The sequence below is a fragment of the Antedon bifida genome, chromosome 10 (genome assembly GCF_963402885.1).
Source record: "Antedon bifida chromosome 10, ecAntBifi1.1, whole genome shotgun sequence".
Taxonomy (NCBI): Eukaryota; Metazoa; Echinodermata; class Crinoidea; order Comatulida; family Antedonidae; genus Antedon; species Antedon bifida.
In genome coordinates, this window is record NC_136235.1 from 17,400,062 (window position 1) to 17,419,182 (window position 19,121).

Genomic DNA, 19,121 nt, shown 5'->3' on the forward strand with positions numbered 1-19,121 from the left:
ATATTATATATGAAGATGATAGGTCATAACGTGACGTAAAACAAGTTACGTCACCGTCATATTCAGAGGGAGAAGATTTCATGTTTCTTACTAAGAAGTGGGCCTATTTAATTCGCCCAATCAAAAGCGAGTTTAATTTAGCACGTGGCGAAAACGATGATGTGAGCGTAAACAGAAGATACAAAAATCTGTATTTGTTTATGTGATATGGCTACCACACTAAAGTTCTGTCTACACGATCAAATTTGTGTGACAAAAATGTGATATTCCCATATATGGACATGATGATGACATACTACTATATTAGGGTATATCACTACCATATTTGGATATATCACACTTTTTTTGGGGTCAGACTAGTTTGATGCAGACAGAGCTAAGGATATTGAGGTGCCTTACTTTATTACACCATAGATAATAATTGTCAACTTCTTCATTAAATACATTCATTTTCAATGTCAATAATATACATTATTTGGTTAATCGATAACCATTTCAATCAAAATGGACACTGTTAATAAGTAAAGTTAAAATCATCTCTATACAATGGTAATACAACATTTATTGCATTACGTAATTATTAATTAGAATATTGCTAGCATGCTCAACCTAGGCGAAACTAATGTGCACCCACACACACACCCATGCGCTGCACTCGGTGGTGGTGGTGGTGATAGAGTGGAACCGCCGATGGTCAACTTCGACACTGTTTTACGCACTGCGTTCGAACATTGTCACTAATGGTGCACTACTGATACAAAACCAGTCATAACGTCATATTCAGAGAGTCGGCATGCGGTAAAATATTTCATAGTTTTTCGTGTTATTTGCAACTGATCCCGTTTCATATATTGAGTTTTCAACCCAGTCCGTTTCACTCCGACAGACGTACGTGTTTTGATTACTGGCGGCGTTCTTATTCACGTATTCGTGATTTTTTAGGTTCTCGTTTTGTTTCTTAAACAACGTAACGCCTTGTTTACGGAACTGGGCTTCTAACTCCTCCGCAATTGTCCGTAATGGGTTTGAATTTCTTTTGGTTCTGTTGTTCAACGGTGCGTTTTGGTACACGTCATCTCCGTTTTCTTTAGCCCGCAACCCTCGTTTATCGGTTTCCAGTATGTCCTTTTCCAGTATGTCCTCATACCTATGCATAGGAACCCATTGGTATTGCATTTCACTGGGGGTAGGTGTAAATCCTGGAAAAGCTGAATATTCACTGGTGGTCGATGGTGAAGGTGAGGACGGAGTAGGTGTTGGTATTGGTGTGCAATCGTCTGGTGTTGCAGGTGATATGCCTACTGAACTTCCACCACTGCGTTTCGATCTGTTTGACGTCATAGAATCGCGTTTAGTTTCCTTGCTAGTTTCTTTGCTATTCGCTAGACGCATACTATCTGATTGGTTTAGTAACATTGCCTTCTTTTGAAGATACTCAGGTCTGTAAAATATACAGTTTTGTTGTTAAACATCGTATTTTAATGATTCCGTCACCATTCAAAGAAGAATAATGTATATTATCTTTTATCAACATGCGTTCTGTTATGTCTTACAAAGTGTGAACACATTCACCGACCTAATTCATTTACCGCCATGCACCATTGTCAATATTTGTGTTTGTGTAAAATCTTTATCATTCAGGGGGATTATCAACTATCTGATAGGACAGTGATTAATTTACTATTTGTAATATTTGGCCATACGTGCCTAAAGACATTAAAAAAAAAAATAAAATAAACTAAGATAAAATAAAAAAAAATAAAAAAAATAAAATAAAAATAAAACAAAAATCATTGTCGTTGTCGTCATCGTCGACGTCGTCGGAACTGACCTTCAACATGCTATAAATTAACATTAACGAATAAGAATAACTTAATAGTATAACTACGGTACTTACGTGTTAACCCTGCCTATGCATCTAATCACCCAGGCAACCATAACAACGAGAAATACAAGGAATAAGCCTAACCCTACTGCTACAGCAACTAAAGGCAAACTCTCTGGAAAAAAAAAAACAAAAAACAATGTAAGTTAACTCATAATGCAACTAAGGAAAATAGGCTTATTTTTGCATAATATATGTACTTTCATAAACTGTGTAGATTTATCATATAATGTAATCTTTGCAATGACGATACGCAGAGGAAACGGGCAGAACCTATAATCGGAAATAGCAATACGATGTAGAATGTGTACTATGCGTAGATTATTCTTTAAAGTAAAAGCAATTCACTGCACGGTATAGTATTATGTTCCTACGTTATATTTAGGATGAATGTATCCTCATTAAAAAGCCCAATTTTATGGTATGTTGCTCTGTATAGATTAGTCTATTTCCTAATTTACCAGATTCCTACAGTGGCCTAGATGTTGTAAATACCCTTTCTGGACATCAATCTTTTATCTCAAGTTCACGCCATAAATATAAATTATTAATTTTGTACTGTACTTTATAGATTGTTATATAACAACTATATATATTTCTGTCATTCGATTGGACGATTGTGGATTACATGATACAAAATAAATTCACTCTCGAGAGCAAGGTGTATTTATGTACAGTCGGCGGAAGACCAGGTGACACAACATCCCCTCACAGACAAAACATAACAGGTAGTAGATATAGAAAGCTTAAATATGACAGAAATGTTTATGGAGGTTTACGAACAGAATGGAGAATTGTACACACGAAATGTAATAGATAGAAATCGAAGCCAGATTGATCGTACTCTCACATTTTTGTATTTATTTTTTTTTAGTATTTTTGTGCATAAGATTTGATAATAGTAATAAGCAACAGTTGTGTTTACAGTATTATTATTTTATTTTTGACAAATCATGAATCATAGTTGCAGTGCACAGTACTATAATCATAGACTTTCCTACCGGCACATGTTGAGGAAATTGAAATCTTGTATTATTTTAAAACTACGAAGGTTGAGTCACTGGTAATGGCACACAATGTTACGAACCCAGAGAGGCACAGTCAACAACGAACCCAGAGAGGCACAGTCAACAACAACAAAACACATTTATAGTAGGAAATGTTCAGTTATGGTATTATAAACTGTTGATTGATCAAGATTAACTTATCAAAACATATTATAATTATGCATTTTTAAAGTACTTACGTGTAAATGATGGAACATTTTCTTTTTGAAACACTGTTGTTAGTTGTGTGGATTGGATATCATTATCTTTAAAGGTATCTTCTGTCGGGTTAAACCAAGCAGGCTCCCGACCCCGATCAGTCGCTAGGTAAATATTTGTAACTCTTGGTTTTAGTGTAGGACGGCCTGGACGTGGGACTGCAGGTTTGAATGGCGGCGCAACGGTAGGACGTCTTGGAGCTACTGGTTTCACCGTAGGCCTTGGTTTTGGTGCTGGCTTTGGAGGAACTGGAGCCCTTGGAGGAGGAGGATTTGGTACGTTTGGTGGCGGTCGAACTGGAATCTGTGGTCCGTACGGTGGAAGGCCAGCATTAGGATTATTATTACCTTGTGTTGGATGCATATGCCCTGAAATATTTTATAAGAAATACAGTTTGTGAGAATAGAATAATATACGCTACTAACATATTAATGACATTTTGTTTATGTTTTCAAACTTCAATACTGTTTATAATATAATAAGTGTAAAGATATACTAAAATAGGCTATACAAAATAATTATGCAAAAAAAAGAAAGAAATGCAGTTAAAAATGGTACCCGTTACTGCCAACCACGTGATAACAATTGCAGTAATTGAATGGTTAGTGATAACAGGTGAACAAGACAACTACGAACAGAGGAAGCATAATCAATTATAGGCCTACAATAACAGTGACGAATAAATGATATCCATTATTGATTGATTTCGTCATGTTGCCTGTTTTATTTTTGTTTTTTTAAGCAACTTGTTAAAAAAAAGAAAGAAAAAGGGAGGAAAAAGGAAAAGGAGAAAATAATAAAGGAATTTTTTAACAAGATGCAGGTACCTTTTTATTGTGATGAACAGTACAAGTTAATAAATAAATAAGATGCTCTACCCATCGTGACGTCAGAGGTTTTATATAAATTTAGTAGTAAAGTTTGGTGTAAAGAAGATACAATAAAAAATGTACCCAGTTTGTTTACATATAGTCATCTACACTTGTACACATCTACATCTACAAAATGTTGATAGTTTCTAGATGCTTTACAACAAAGTTGGTATGGATTGTAAAAAAAAGTGTTTAAATTAGTTAAAATCATGTTTAAATGATGGATAAGCAAGCATGTGAGCTACAGCGATTCTACTGTATTTGCTTTTGCTTATCTTTCCTTGATTTCCAGCTTTCTGTCTTATTTTTGTTTACCAATGTTTTAATGTAATGTGGTTTTGAAAGGCTATATAAAGAAAGAAAATAAAGAAAAAAAACACAATTGTTTTCTATAATTGAGAGTGGGTTTTCCAATGTTGTGATTTTGAATAAAAAAAAAAGTATATTTTTAATGATTACAATAAACCTTTCCCTATATGATTTTTTTCACATACGATCGATAGTTTAATACTTATCGAAGTTTAAATTCTAATACTAATTAATCTCTCGATTAGTTCTACTTCCGGAGAGATATATATCTTAACCGACAACATGACACTTTCGTTTGTATATTCACGTCGAATCTGATAAAATAAATAAAATATTAATAAACACCTTTTAGGCACATTATTTTGCTTAAAAATCGTACAATTGTTAAATGACTGGCAAATACTTCAGATATCATATTTGTGCAACAAAAACACGATAATTATTGATGATTAATTTTGATAAAACTAATTTATAAAGCTCTGTCTACACTATCAAACTTAATATGCCAAAAAAAATGGGATGTGCCCGTATAATTATGGACATGATGATGTAATATCTCTACCAAATTTGGGTATATCGCCACCATATCACACCTTTTTTGTCAAACTGGTTTGAAAGTGTTGACAGAGCTCTAGACTTCGTCATAAAATTTACTAGTCCAATAAATCTATTAGTAGGCCCTAATACGAATTGTTCTAAAGTAGTGTTCTCAATGCACTGACCGTTTAGTATAAAATGTCATCAAAGTACAAAAATATATCTTGTAAATTGATCTAAGGTACTCAAATATAATATAAGACAAAAGGTATGATTTTAAAGCTACTATTAAACCCATACTTGCATTAATGTGCACTAAACAACATTATACATTATTTAGTGTACGGAAATAGAAAACGTGTATGTTTCGATACCCGTGTCTACTTGTTTCTATGTTCTATAATTAATTTAAACAATACATATTATACACTTATTATAGGTCAACTCTGATTGGTAAAAAATAAAGTCTATTTCAAGTGGAGACAGTAATAATGAAACAAGAAATTCGATTAAACATTACAATGACGTTTAAGTAGCCACACCTCTGGTAGGTAAACCACATTTGCTTTGATATAGAAATAGTTTGTAATAAATATATCCGTCTGACGATCTAAAACTAAGTTCCTATAAACTACCACGAACATAGTTTAGGCCAAACCTAAAGCTTTGTCTACACTATTAAACTTTATGTGATAACAAAATGTGATGTGCCCATATAATGGACATGATGATATCATATCACTACCATGTTTGGGCATATCACTACCAAATTTGGCCACATCACACCTTTTTTCCCAAACTAGTTTGATAGTATAGACAGAGCTTAACATATACTAACGTGTGTTTGCCTCTTTTATATAACTAACTAACAGGATATCTTTCAGAAAAATGAACAGAAACAAGTTTTAACAGAACTTTGTTTTTGCTCAGCTGACCATTTAATGTGTAGTGTCATTTAATCAATTTATAATAGCTAAATGAATAAGAATATTTCTGTCATAGGTCTTACGTATATAAATCTCACATACAACATTATTAGGGCGTGACAGCGAGCAGTGACATATGTCCTGCCAATGTAAATTAGCATGAGGTTAGTCTCGCATGAGTAATCTGTCCTAACAATCATTATTTTAAACCAGAATTGTGCACGCCAGTCGCTTGGTTGCGTAGAGTATCATAGTACATTGACATCGTACAGTATGTTTTGAATGAAATTTATTTGAAAAGCATTTTCAGCATAATACTTTATAACTTGAACCTCAATCAGGAAAAAGTGAAATCATTTCACTCTTTCCTGCTCTAATTGTCTTCATATTAACTAATCTAAATGACTCTTTAATATTGTTAATTAATATAGACAATGTTATACAAAGTAATAACTTGATGGGAAAAGGCATGAATCACCTTCAACTCTAGATGCCCCGACATAAAAGCATCGTATCTTCTTTACATTTCAATTCCTTTGTTGTTGTCACTGGCAATGGACAAGATCACGTGGCCCCTACCCAAGGGTAAATCCCCCACTATCTTACTAACAAGACGGTCGACACTGATTTGAAAGACCAATCTCAATTGAATAATAGATAGCTAGACTTTTAAAACACCTGAAGGGTTACACGTGCCTTGTTGAAGATATCGTTTAATGCTTGAAATTATGAAACCCAGGTCTGGGAATTAATTCGCTTGCAATTTTTCTAAACTTTCAATGCATTTTTCTACGATAACACATTTCAACAGTTACGTTCGAAGCCTTTTTTTTTATCAGGTTGATTATAAATTCATGATATTTATGCTTTACTTTGATAAGAGCTTATATAGGTCAGTTGTTCTGTTTTCTGCAAAAAAATATTGAGGGTCAAAGTGAAGTTAAACATGTTCTACTGAGGTCTTTCGTCAAAAGTGTAAGCACGGTAAGTAGCTCTTTCCGACAGGTTGAACTGAAGGAAACAGTAAATAAATGAAACAAAGCTAATAGTTCAACAAAACAGGAGCTAATACTGTTAATCTTATAAATTCGAATAACTCAATGATAGAAATACAATGATCGCGAAGACTGATGTGGAGAAAGATGTGAGTTTGCAAAAAATGCATACCAAAGTCACAAATCTAAATGTTGCGAACGATCAGTACATCTTGTTTAGAAGCTAAATACTGATTATGGATTCCTCTACAGTCAATGCCGAATAATCATTTTCAATTGTATTATTTTATAACCTATTCGTAAGTACCTGTATAATAACTAATATCAAAATATTATGCATATTCGAATCTTTCCATTAATGCCAAACTGCATACAACTTCCTCCCATTTGGTTTAAAAATAGGAAATAACGTCAACTAATAATTAAGGGACGCAACACAAAGGTGAAGTTAAATTTACATTGAAATAAATGTTAGAAATATCAAAACAGTTACTTTTATCATTATTATTATCATTATAGTATTACAGGTGTAATAATGGGAACAATGCATTGTAATTTATTTAGGTTATTGAGTTTATTTAATATTTTTTTTATTGAATCTTAGTACGGCACAATGTTTGCCTCACGAGAAGGTTTGGATGGTCTAATCTTAATTATCTTGTTTACAGTATACCTAATTAATATTCTGACCCTAGTTTATTTTAATCAAAACGAATGAGTGTGATCGAGCCGCAAAGTTGATGAGGTCACTGTCAGGAAATATGAATCACATGGTAAAGTGTCTTCTTTAAAACAGTATTACTTGTTGAAATATATTCGTATCCACTAGTCCAAATATTGATACTATTTTATAGTTATAACAATAATGGTATTGCGATATATAGGCCTATTCACAAGATCATTTCTGACCATGAAATAGCACATGTTTTCCTATGAACAAATACTCATAAAGTTCAGTCTACACTATTAAACGTTATGTGACAAAACAATGTGATGTGCCCATATATGGACATGATGATGTCATATCACTACCATATTTGGGCACATCACACTTTTTTTCAAACTAGTTTGATAGTGTATACTTAAGTTTAGGAAGCAACGTTTACGTCTTGAAATTAGTAATGTTAAAGGTACTCTTTTGTGTGTACTGAAGTGGAACAAATACACAACACTAATAGGTTATAAATATTTACATTATTAATATCCTTGTAGTGATATTGCGGGGGATATGTCATGCCTTAGTCTCATAGTCACAACATAATTGTGCATCGGATATAGTAGGATTACAATCTAGGATGACATTTTATACTTTTATTTGTTACTTACGACAAAACTTTAAGTAAATAATTCAGTTTTTCTATTTATCAAATAATAAATCTACTAATGACTAATTACTCCAACTTGTATTAATCACACTGAGAACTTATTTCTACGAACGTAGTTATTATTTTGAAATTAAGAAATACATTTAATGAAAATTAAATCCTACAACATTCTTAATAAACTCTAAAGTCAAGTATCAATTTCCTAACCTATCCCTTAATGATATTTAGATCCACGAAAATACTTTTACTTTCTAAGATATTCGTATATTAGCCTCAAAATATTTCATATTAGCCTAAAATATTATAACGTGATAACAATATAATATATCTAACCCAATTTAATACTTTCATTAAATTTAACCCAATTTGATACTTTCAATAATCTTTATAATTAAATTAGGAAGGAGTTACTTATTAAAAATTATTTTTAACATTTTAAAAGAAAAAAAAACACAGTCTCATGCTAAGCTTAAAGTAACTGACAAAGTACACAAGAAAAAAATGCTTAAAACTGACGGCATCAATGTGATTAAAACAACATTATGAACATTATATGACAATTAAGTATCAAGAAAATGGATGTGATCTTGATAACAAAGAATTAAGATCGTCAAGTGAAACCACGTTTTCTTTTAGGAAGGAAAACGCTATATATGTAAATACATGCAAACGACTGTCAACTTTGAAGCTCTGTCTACACTATCAAACTAGTTTGACAAAAAGGTGTGATGTGCCTAAATATAGTAGTGATATGCTCAAATATGGTATTGATTTGACATCACCATGTCCATATATGGGCACATTTTTTTGTCACATAAAGTTTGATAGTGTAGATATAGCTTTAGGAAAGCTTGGATTTGTCACATAAATGTAATTACAATACAATAATTGTAAAACATTGGACATTCGCCACCTTTGGTTTAATCAAAGTGGATGTATGCGACATAAACGATTAGATATAATTGAATTAATGTTTATTAACTTTTTTGGCATGAATCCAAAACGGAACATATTTCTATTTGGTGAATTAATTAATTATATACTTCGGTACCTGTATAATAAAAAAAACCTCACTGTAACCTTTTGGATTTGTAAGTATTAACCGTTCTGATAAAAACGTGGATAGAACATAGCATTTGGTAGCAAATACTTGGAATTATCACACAGAAAAGACAAAACAACCTCACCTTCCATCTTGTTTTCTTGAAAATATGAAAGTTACTTGTATTAAGTTAGCTGCAATGAGACTTGATCAAACGAAAGTTTTCTAGTTTAGTTCCTACAGTAGGTTACAAAATAATGAGGATCACGACCGACTCACTTAAGCGTGTGCTTAGTGACCTCGCGAGTACAGTCGACTCAAGAGACACACATTTGCTAGGCAGAGAGATCACATGAGTACAGCACATACTCATGAAAAAAAGAACACTAAAATGAATTATACTTAGTTGGTCTCAGTGCTTTGCACAAATGCAACGGAAATCAACCTGAGTACACAATTAGATACTTCCATAGAACACTAACAACTGCTATCCGGAGAGTTTAAATAAGCTGAGTAAAATCATTACAAATTAGAATAACGAAGTTTCGTACACAGATGATAAATGAGGCATCGTAAGGTGGAATCTCGTACCCCCGAGAGAGATACATCGAGTGTGAACAAACCCGTTTGCCAGTACGACAAGTTGACCAGGCACGTTGACATCTTTTTCTATACTGTTTTTAAACTCGAAAAGATTACGGGACAAGCGTCTAATGGTAATTGACAAAGTTTAAATTAGTAAGGTCTGATAGCATATTCTTTCACTTTGCTGTTAATTTTGAACCGTGTTTTCAATTTTCAGAAATCCATTGTTATGGTTCTAATTAGGCAAGTAGAATCAATTGATCATTTGTAGATAAATTCGTTTTCAAGTATTTATCTTTACATCGAACTATAAATAAAACAAAAACTAAACGTAGGATAACTTTTTAGATCTGAGGTTCTAATTGGTTATAAGTGGTATATGCTTATACATGGATCCAATATATTATTAACGGTGCTGTATTTTATTACCTTCTATATATAAATCAACTATTTGTTTAAACTATAGTTATTGATAATGGAACTTTGTTGACAGTACAGTTTAACATCAACAGTGGCTGAATCTCATAAAGTTAGATTTAGATGAAGAAACATTTTTAAAAATCTTTTTTTAATCAATTTATTATTAAACTTTTCAAAATTTCAATTTGTACCCGGTACATGACGGAAATAATAGATACGTTATTTCTGTTTTCAATCATAGCGCCCTCTGACGCTGAATTACTTCTGATTAAAGATTATTGAATCGGAAAATGACTAATGAACTTTAATTGACACTATGCTTTTCAATTTTATGATAATGGGGGTTTCAAGTGCAAGGTTGATTTCTCAGATAACTTTTCGTTTATTTTATATCGAAATAAACATTATAATCTGATCATGTGTGTTCATTATATAGCGCATGTTGTATGTATGTACACAACGTGTTCTCTTGTACCGGATCTTTATGCAATGTGTATAAAAAGTATTGTTATCTATACAAAGTAAACATATCAAACAACTTGTAATAAAAAGGAGGAAAACAAGTTACAGTTATAAGGCAGAGGGTCACGGTGGTCATTTAGGTTCGGAAGCTTGTTTCAGAAGGGGTCCATCAAACATCAAACAAGGTCACATTTACGGAAAATAAAAACATATTTAGAACAACAAAAATGTTGATTGCTTATAATCAATTACGAGTGCACCAGTAAAACAGTTAGCCCTGTTTGTATGTATTGTCTTTTTTTATTTAGTCAACCAGTCGACTATTCGATTTTTGTCTGGAATGTATTTTGAGCTCAAATATTATACGTATGAGACGCCAGGTGTGCCAAAATATATTTAAAAAAATATATTTAGTTAAAATACAGTTTAGAACATAGATTATAGAACAGTGTATGTTCTCAAACAATACAACCTAAATTTACTACATTCTTATGCTTCTATACTCCATAATATATTTCTTTTTTTAACCTTTAAACCTTGTTTGTCTGGAATGTATTATTTTGAGCTAAAATATTATACATATGAGACGCCATGTGTGCCAAAATATATATTTTTTTAAAATATTAGGTTAAAATACAGTTTAGAACATAGAATATAGAACAGTGTATGTTCTCAAACAATACAACCTAAATTTACTACATTCGTATGCATCTATACTCTATAATACTTATTTGTTTTTTAAACCTTGTTTATTTAATGTAATCTTACCTTGGATCATGAGGTAATATTCGTCTATTCGCACAGAATTGTATTCTATTGCCGTTACAACTGCTTCAAATTCAAGCTATAAAAGGTATGAATAAAATGTCATATATCTTGTTTGCTTAATAATGTTCACAAATTGTAGGTACTTTTGCAATATATTTTTGTAATTGCAAATCAATCTTTTCCTTCTTCTGTTTTTTGTTTCTTTATTGTGTATTTCATTGGAACTATTATATTTTATATAATTCTCATTTAGATTAAGCTAATTTAAGGTAATCAATATGTCGATAATATGTGTATTACATAAAATACTATTACATAAAGTACATTATATTTATATAAAAGGTAAATTATTACCTTGAATGACTGTTCTGCATAAAATTCAATATCAATCTTTTTCCATCCAACACCAAACGTTATTCCATTACCAGTCCATATCATTTTTCCAACTGGTCTTCCATTTCTATATCCCATTTTCTTAATATGGAGGGCGCTCTGGTCTCTTAATTTAAAATAGTAAAACATGACGAGTCTAACTCGAGACTTGGATAGGATGTCATACATTGGGGTTTCAATGATCGCATTCACATAAGCCAATCTTTCACGTGGCTGTTCTTCTCTGTAGCAGGCGCATAGATGTGTTCCTTAAAACAAATACAATGCAACGTTGGTATTATATATTAAGCTAAAGCTCTGTCCACACTATCAAACTTTATGTGACAAAAATGTGATGTGCCGATATATGGATACGATGTCACATCACTACCATATTTGTGCATATCACTACCTTATTTGGGCACGATCACATTTTTTTGTCAAACTAGTTTGATAGTGTAGAAGAGCTTAAGAAAAAACAGCTTTAAGTCAGTTATATGAAGTGTAAGTTAAGTTATACTTTTTTAGTATATAAAGCTGAAATAAGAAAAGAAAAATAACTTAATTGAAAACGATATCTTATTATACGTCGAGTATGACTCTACACAACCCACTTACTTAAATATTATTATATTGTGACATAAGTCCATGTCCTTGAACATGCCAGGCATATAAGTCTAATCACTTCAAAATATAACATATTTTACAGGTATGTCGCCAAATGAAAATTAACAATTCAATTGGAGCATTACAAGTAGTTTGTACTTAAGCATTTCATTTAAAACCTGAATTTATTAATTACTAAAATTATGACCTTGACTTATAAAATTGCTGTAAAAATTGACAACTCGGATGACCTTGAACCAGAAACAACATAGCAAATGTGATTGCAGTAAGAAATTTAAAAAATCATATTTATACTTGACATAGAAATGATGTGCAAACAGTCATCGTGAAGATGTATTTCCTTTCCTTCTTTTGTGACATGATGGTTAATTTGGAAAAGAAAAGTAATGTTGTGGGATTGAAATGGGGAAGGTTGTGATATGTTTGATCATAATATTCTTCTTGTTTAGCAGCAAAATTTCACATTTCACAAGTAATTCTAAAGATTGTTATAGGACTGATTCTTCCAACAAGAAATACCCACACACGAGCATGGTGTGTTTCGACGAAAAAAACTCCAATATGATAATCATATTTCTTAATAAAAATTCCGTAACCTTTTTTATGACAACTGTTTTTTGTGTTTGTGTCTTGGCGTCGTTATTTTGTGTTATTTTTCTGGGGGTTTTTTTGGTGATACAGTGGCATGTCCAGCACAAGATTTGGATCTTCCAATTGAATTTGCTTTTTGGGTCTTCCGCTTTGATAATTGTTCAAATAATTTTTTTGAAAATCATTTTTAGAAACTTCTTACTATTTTTTCAATCGAAAATTTCGAAAATTAAAAGAAATGTTTTAAAAAAACTGTTATTTGATTTGAAAGAAATAAATGTTAATTTTAATGGAATCTCATATAAGGGAAATCCTTAATATTAGTGAAATACTTTAGGGAACATTTTAAGTGTAACTAGTGAATACTGCCAGATACCTACATGGATATATGAGTTAGTAATGTTAAACATTTGGTTCAGGTCAAGATAATCAAGGTGACCATGTCAACATTTTTACCTGTCTGGCGTGTTGGTATCGTGCGTCCTGCAGGTGGTAACACCAGTTGCGACAATGTGTTCTGTTTGGTCCAGTTGATTAGATCATTGGTAGATTGTTTAAAACCACACATTCCTAGTTCACTAAAAGTACACTGGTAAACTGGAAGAATAGAAAAAAAATTATAAAAATCAATCATCGTGGACGAGAATACATGAGAACAACATGAAATGTATAAACAAACAAGAGCAAGCATTGTCATTTATAAAAAGAGTAGAGTAGTAGTTTTAAAAACTGATGTTCTCAACACAACATTATTCACCTAAGAATATTCTTCTAATAACATAGTGGAGCAGAAACATGGAAAACAAAGGTGATGGAAAGAAGAATACCACAACTCACACTAAAAGAATAAAACCTACCATACCAGAATAAGGAAAATATACATTTTAGAACAAATTATATAAATGAAATGGAGATGGGTAGGACACATATACAAGAATAAATGGCAATAACATAAGTTACAGATTAGCAACCACAAATAGGAAGGAGATAAGGACCAAAAAGAGTGGAGAAATGACATTAAAATATATCTGATAAATCTGGAATGACCAATAGCTGCAGGGACAGAAATGGAAATATTCGAGAAAGGTTACATTTTGAAGAAAATTGTTTTGTAAATATTAAGAAAATAATACACCTTATCATATATATTATAGTTCTATAAAATACTAATATATTGGTACTTGTAAATAAGGAATATAAGGAAATTAGAAAATGGACATACCAAAAATGATAAACAAATTTTCGTACGAACTAGCGCCATCTATAGTGGAATGTTCTATTACAGAACATTTAAACATTTAAGCGCTAAAGCACATTATACCAGCGTGCATTATAAATAGGTTTACTGGCATTTAGAAATATTTAGCAAAAAGTTAATTATCTTTTATTCGTCCTTAAAATTTCAATCTCATTGATTCTTCAGAACTAGGATAAATCTAGACTATACGAATCGTTAACAGAACAACGTAATAACGTTTATCTTTAGAACTTCTTCAGATGATTATTAGGAAGTATTAAAAGTTTTTCTTCTGATTCTATAATAGTAAATAGAAAGTACTGTATTTTTATTTTTAAACTAATTAAGTTATATTTTTTTTTAAACAAAACCATGTAAAATGTGTTATCTTGTTAATTATCAATTATCTATTAGGTGTGTTAGAAGATAATTAAAACAACTTTGATAACATTACTGATTATGCCAATTATGTCAGGCTTTTCTACGAATAGAATCTATAAATATTTATATTTGTTTGATTGCCAATATGTTTATATTTTATTGGCAACCGTCTATCTTCTTGACCTTTTGTTGACAGTAACTCTAAGAAAGTTGTCAAAATAGTTATTTCTTTATATACCATGTTACGTTCACAACAGCGCAAACATATAGGTGTTTCACGCAAGTTGAAACAATCGTATAAACGGTTTCTCGCTGGATTGCAGAAAAAGAAAAAAGTTATATTTCTAAGAGAGCTAAACAGTAAACAATTATTATATGTTTATTATTGTCTCTGACATACAGTAATGTCGTACCAAAAGTCGGATGGAACTGAGTATAGTGTTAAAGAATAGACACATTGATTAATAATCTCCAGATTCAAACCTAATGTGAAAACAGTACATAGTCTGCTTTTTAGTGACACTGAGCATGCGCATAAAAGAATATTGTGGACGCGTGAAACAAAATGCTGATTATACACTTTAAGTTACGCGCGCTTCATCTTCAAGAAAAACTGATGACTTTTCAAATTAATGAACACTTTTCATTTTACAATATACAATACCATTTTTTTTCAACTAGGTCTTATTAACAAGTTTCGTTGCATTTTCAACAGATCATATATCTTTCCTATAATAATACCCCTAAACAATCAATACAATTGGCCTAACAAACTTTAATACAAATTACCGTATCTAATTATGTGCATAAAGACGGCATCTGCGATTTAGTTAATACATCCTTTTAAGTTATTCCGAAAATTGATATCTTTACAACTTAACACATTATTTTTAGATTGCAATAACTTAATAAGATACACGTGAACGACATTTTATTAACTGTAAATGACATTAAAAACTGCGATAATGTTATTATAACAGTCTCCATTTTTAGTTCATCAAATAAGAAAATAGATTTGTGTGTACATTATTAATGTTCACGTAAATACTTCAGTCTGCTAACTAATGCTAATAGTATTATAGCTTCTTTCCTTGATTAGAAAAAAACCCAAAGAAAACATGGATATAAGTCTTATTCGACATTTTAAACCATTTTTTTATCGAGGTTTTTGTTGTTATGTTACAAGCTACAGTCTTTTGGAGACAGAAAAACACAAAAACCAAAATGTTGAAATTCTCAATTATACTTTATACCTTTCCTTATTCCTCGAACATAACTTTACTATTCGCCATGCAAAACAACAATTCAATAATAAACAATATTCTAAATGTTATTAAAAGTTTCAATTATAATAGTGGAAGAGTCAACTGCCAGTATCATGAGGGTTACAGTGCTGGGATCCATCGGTTGTGTACATTTAAAGTTAAAATGTAACTTACAGTAACTTAGACCTTATACTGCATGAATAAAGATGTGGTTACTTTGATAATGGTAATAGCCTTTATCTATTCAATTTCAAACAGTACACCAGACATATTTTGAAAAAGTGAAAGGTACAAATAGTACACAGTTAGTGCTAAACTATGACTGAATGATGATAACAATGTGGACATTAGTTTTTCTTTGAAAACTGACATATACTGTATAGGCTACCTCATTATTATATGATAACATCCCTATGGCCTATTAATTATAATAATCTTAGAAAAAATTTACTTCACTGGATTAAATTCGTCCTAATCTGAAACCAGGTCAGACATAAACCGAAAAGAAAATCAGAACAAACTAGAAATTGCAAGTTCATAATCTAATTAAATTACCTTATCTCAATATTGAACAAAAATGGTGTTGTATATTGTTGTATGGTCATAGCAGCAGTAATGTATTAGGGCCTATCTGTATATTTCATATGCACCAAAAACATCATAGTGATCGTGACAATATCATACAAATACAGTATTTTTGTGATCTGGAAAATTGTTTTACTATTTGAATGCATATAACCGCAGTCCCAGACCGGGGTTGTTTGTCTGTCATGTCCATTCTGTATATGGACAACTGGATGGATTAATAAACCAGAACACAATACACACACTTATAAATTGTAATTGATCAAACAAGCAAGTTTGACCAATCACTTTATTGACATGAGTCATACATATAAAAACAATGAATTGAAATTGTTTGAAAAAGAAAAGTAAAATTTATAATTGAAAGAAAAAGCCTACCTCACCCCTGTTATTACATGCAGCTCTGAATTTATTGGGAACAAATGTACAGTTTAGTGGTTACCAATTATAGGCATCCACTCATGCATGTGTAGACTTAATAGAGCATTACACAATTATGATTATTATTAATGTGGAGAGTTCAAGTATAGTAATTAGAGTATCATTCATCCCTTGTACATAGAGCATATATAATATTGTGTTACCAATACCAATTATATAAAAAAGTAAATAAAAAAGCGCCTATTGTGAGAAATGCAACTAATGTCTAGGTCGTTAAAAGAGCTATAAAAAACTATATAATATAATTGTATACATAAATGTCCTTTTTAAAATTACAGTAGAATTCCTCCTCAAGGGGACACTTTTCCGTGAAACAAAGAGATGGGGGAGGGGGTATGTTTTAACAATACGCCCAATTCAAGAGACACTCAGTCCGATATTTTAGTTTGGGTTCGAAGCTCTACTGTATTTTATTTATTATATTTTTATATATTATTATGTTAATACGTACCGGTCGAAGTTGAAGATGATAAGTCCAGGCTAGAGAAAATTACAAGAACGTACGTAAAAATCCGTGTATTCATTGTGATTTGATTTCCTACACAATTAGATACTCTTGCATTTGACACATATATGCAGTTTCCACGTGCACCAATTGTTGAGTTTCGCCAATGAAGAACAAGTGAAATAACTTGATAATTATGAACAAAAAACTACAGCAGTTCTCATATAATCCTAGGAAGCTTAGAGCCAAGATAGTGAAAGCATATGCGGGATATGATAGCAGTAAATACAACAACCAATGCTAACTCAAAGTTTGGGAAGGAAATTCAAGTTTATTACACCATCGTGACGTCATACACTCATATTCGACGGGTCAAAAAAGAATTTGACCTTACCCCTAAAGTTGGTTGTGACGTAAACAGAATGGAATCACTCATACTTGGCAGGAAATGTTATATCATGCATGCTAGATTTGCTTACGGATATTGCTTTATATAAATTATAAACTTATGAAAACTCTGCAAGTATATATTAAAAGATGGATATACCTATATCAAAAATTAAAAAAAAGATTTAAAAAATACAGTACAACATATTAGTTTTGTGTCGCCTATTGTACAGGCCTATATACATAATAAATAACAAATAAATGATTTATTAATACAATTTAACACATGTAACGTTAAACTATCATTTGATCATTGATTATGAAGGATTGGTAGTATTTTATCTGAACTTATTTGAAGAAAAATAATTCATTTTTTAATTCAATAATTATGCACTAACTCAGGCTATGTATTCGTTAGTATTCTGCCTATTAATAAACATGATAATTAGTGTCAATTTGAAAAGTGTAGGCCTTTAAAGAGTTCGTTATTTCTCTTAAAGTTCCATATACATTATTTATAAAATTGGGAAAAATAATTAAATGATTTAGATAAAAGATGGTGATGAACATTTTCCAAACTACTTGCAGCAGAGGTATCTGTAAATGCGTCATTGATGTCGTCAATGGTGTAGACTACTGATTATAGATTATTGCTCTTCCGAAAGATAACAATGACTGAAAACCACATGACCAACCGAAATAATGAAATAAAGCAGGCCATAAAGAATAGAGATTATTTTAAAATAAACATGGCACAGTCTTATTTATAGGTCCATGCTACTGCAATAATGATCGAAATCATGTGGAAAACTTCAGAAGAACCAGATAATGATGAAGATCTCTGAAAAAACTTGATGCTTTTATGGCCACCAAAGACAAGGTGTGTTTAAAAAAATAATTATACAGTTTATTAATTGATACATAATACCGTACGAGAATCGGGTGATCGAGCTATTAATATGACAGGATTAAAAAAAATACCAGTCGGTGCAAACTTTTGACCAAATGAACGGTGTAACCTGAAGAAATGTCAAATATCTTTTTTTGGCGAGGCACAGCTAGAAATTTGGCTTGCCTCCCTGCTTGTGATTGACTTAAACTTAAACAAACTTTTACGATTCCGTGAACTGGTTAAATTTTGCTAATAGGCAAATTCAAATAATTATTTTCTTTTCTTTCAGAAACGTTGTAGATGTTGAGTCATACATGTGTTCTTTCACATGACAATGAGAATTTAAACGTTTCCACTGTTAGCATTTAATAAACAGCTGCAAAGCATGCAAGAAACCCGTCATTCAATTCAGCTATTAATTCATATTACATTCCAAAACATCATTTATAAAACGTAGTCCTACATTTATTATATGTGTATACGAAATAGTACAAAACAAAAAAAATC

General features: G+C 31.4%; 1 protein-coding gene across 2 annotated transcripts in view; it reads right to left on the reverse strand.

Moving 5' to 3' along the window:
• Positions 1–50: 50 nt before the first annotated feature.
• The window catches only part of LOC144853715 (uncharacterized), a 94,317-nt gene continuing 75,246 nt past the window's right edge, over positions 51–19,121 (reverse strand). Inside the window, exons 1-7 of one of the 2 annotated variants that reach the window (XM_078711504.1) lie at positions 17,342–17,678; positions 13,438–13,578; positions 11,746–12,032; positions 11,392–11,467; positions 3,132–3,518; positions 1,898–2,000; positions 51–1,441 (exon numbers count right to left, since the gene is read on the reverse strand). In XM_078711504.1, the coding sequence (XP_078567630.1) occupies positions 781–1,441; positions 1,898–2,000; positions 3,132–3,518; positions 11,392–11,467; positions 11,746–12,032; positions 13,438–13,578; positions 17,342–17,414 (1,728 nt within the window). In that variant the 5' untranslated portion in view covers positions 17,415–17,678 and the 3' untranslated portion in view covers positions 51–780. Of the gene's footprint in view, positions 1,442–1,897; positions 2,001–3,131; positions 3,519–11,391; positions 11,468–11,745; positions 12,033–13,437; positions 13,579–17,341; positions 17,679–19,121 lie in introns of those variants that run through there. The other variant, XM_078711505.1, reaches the window with a different exon arrangement.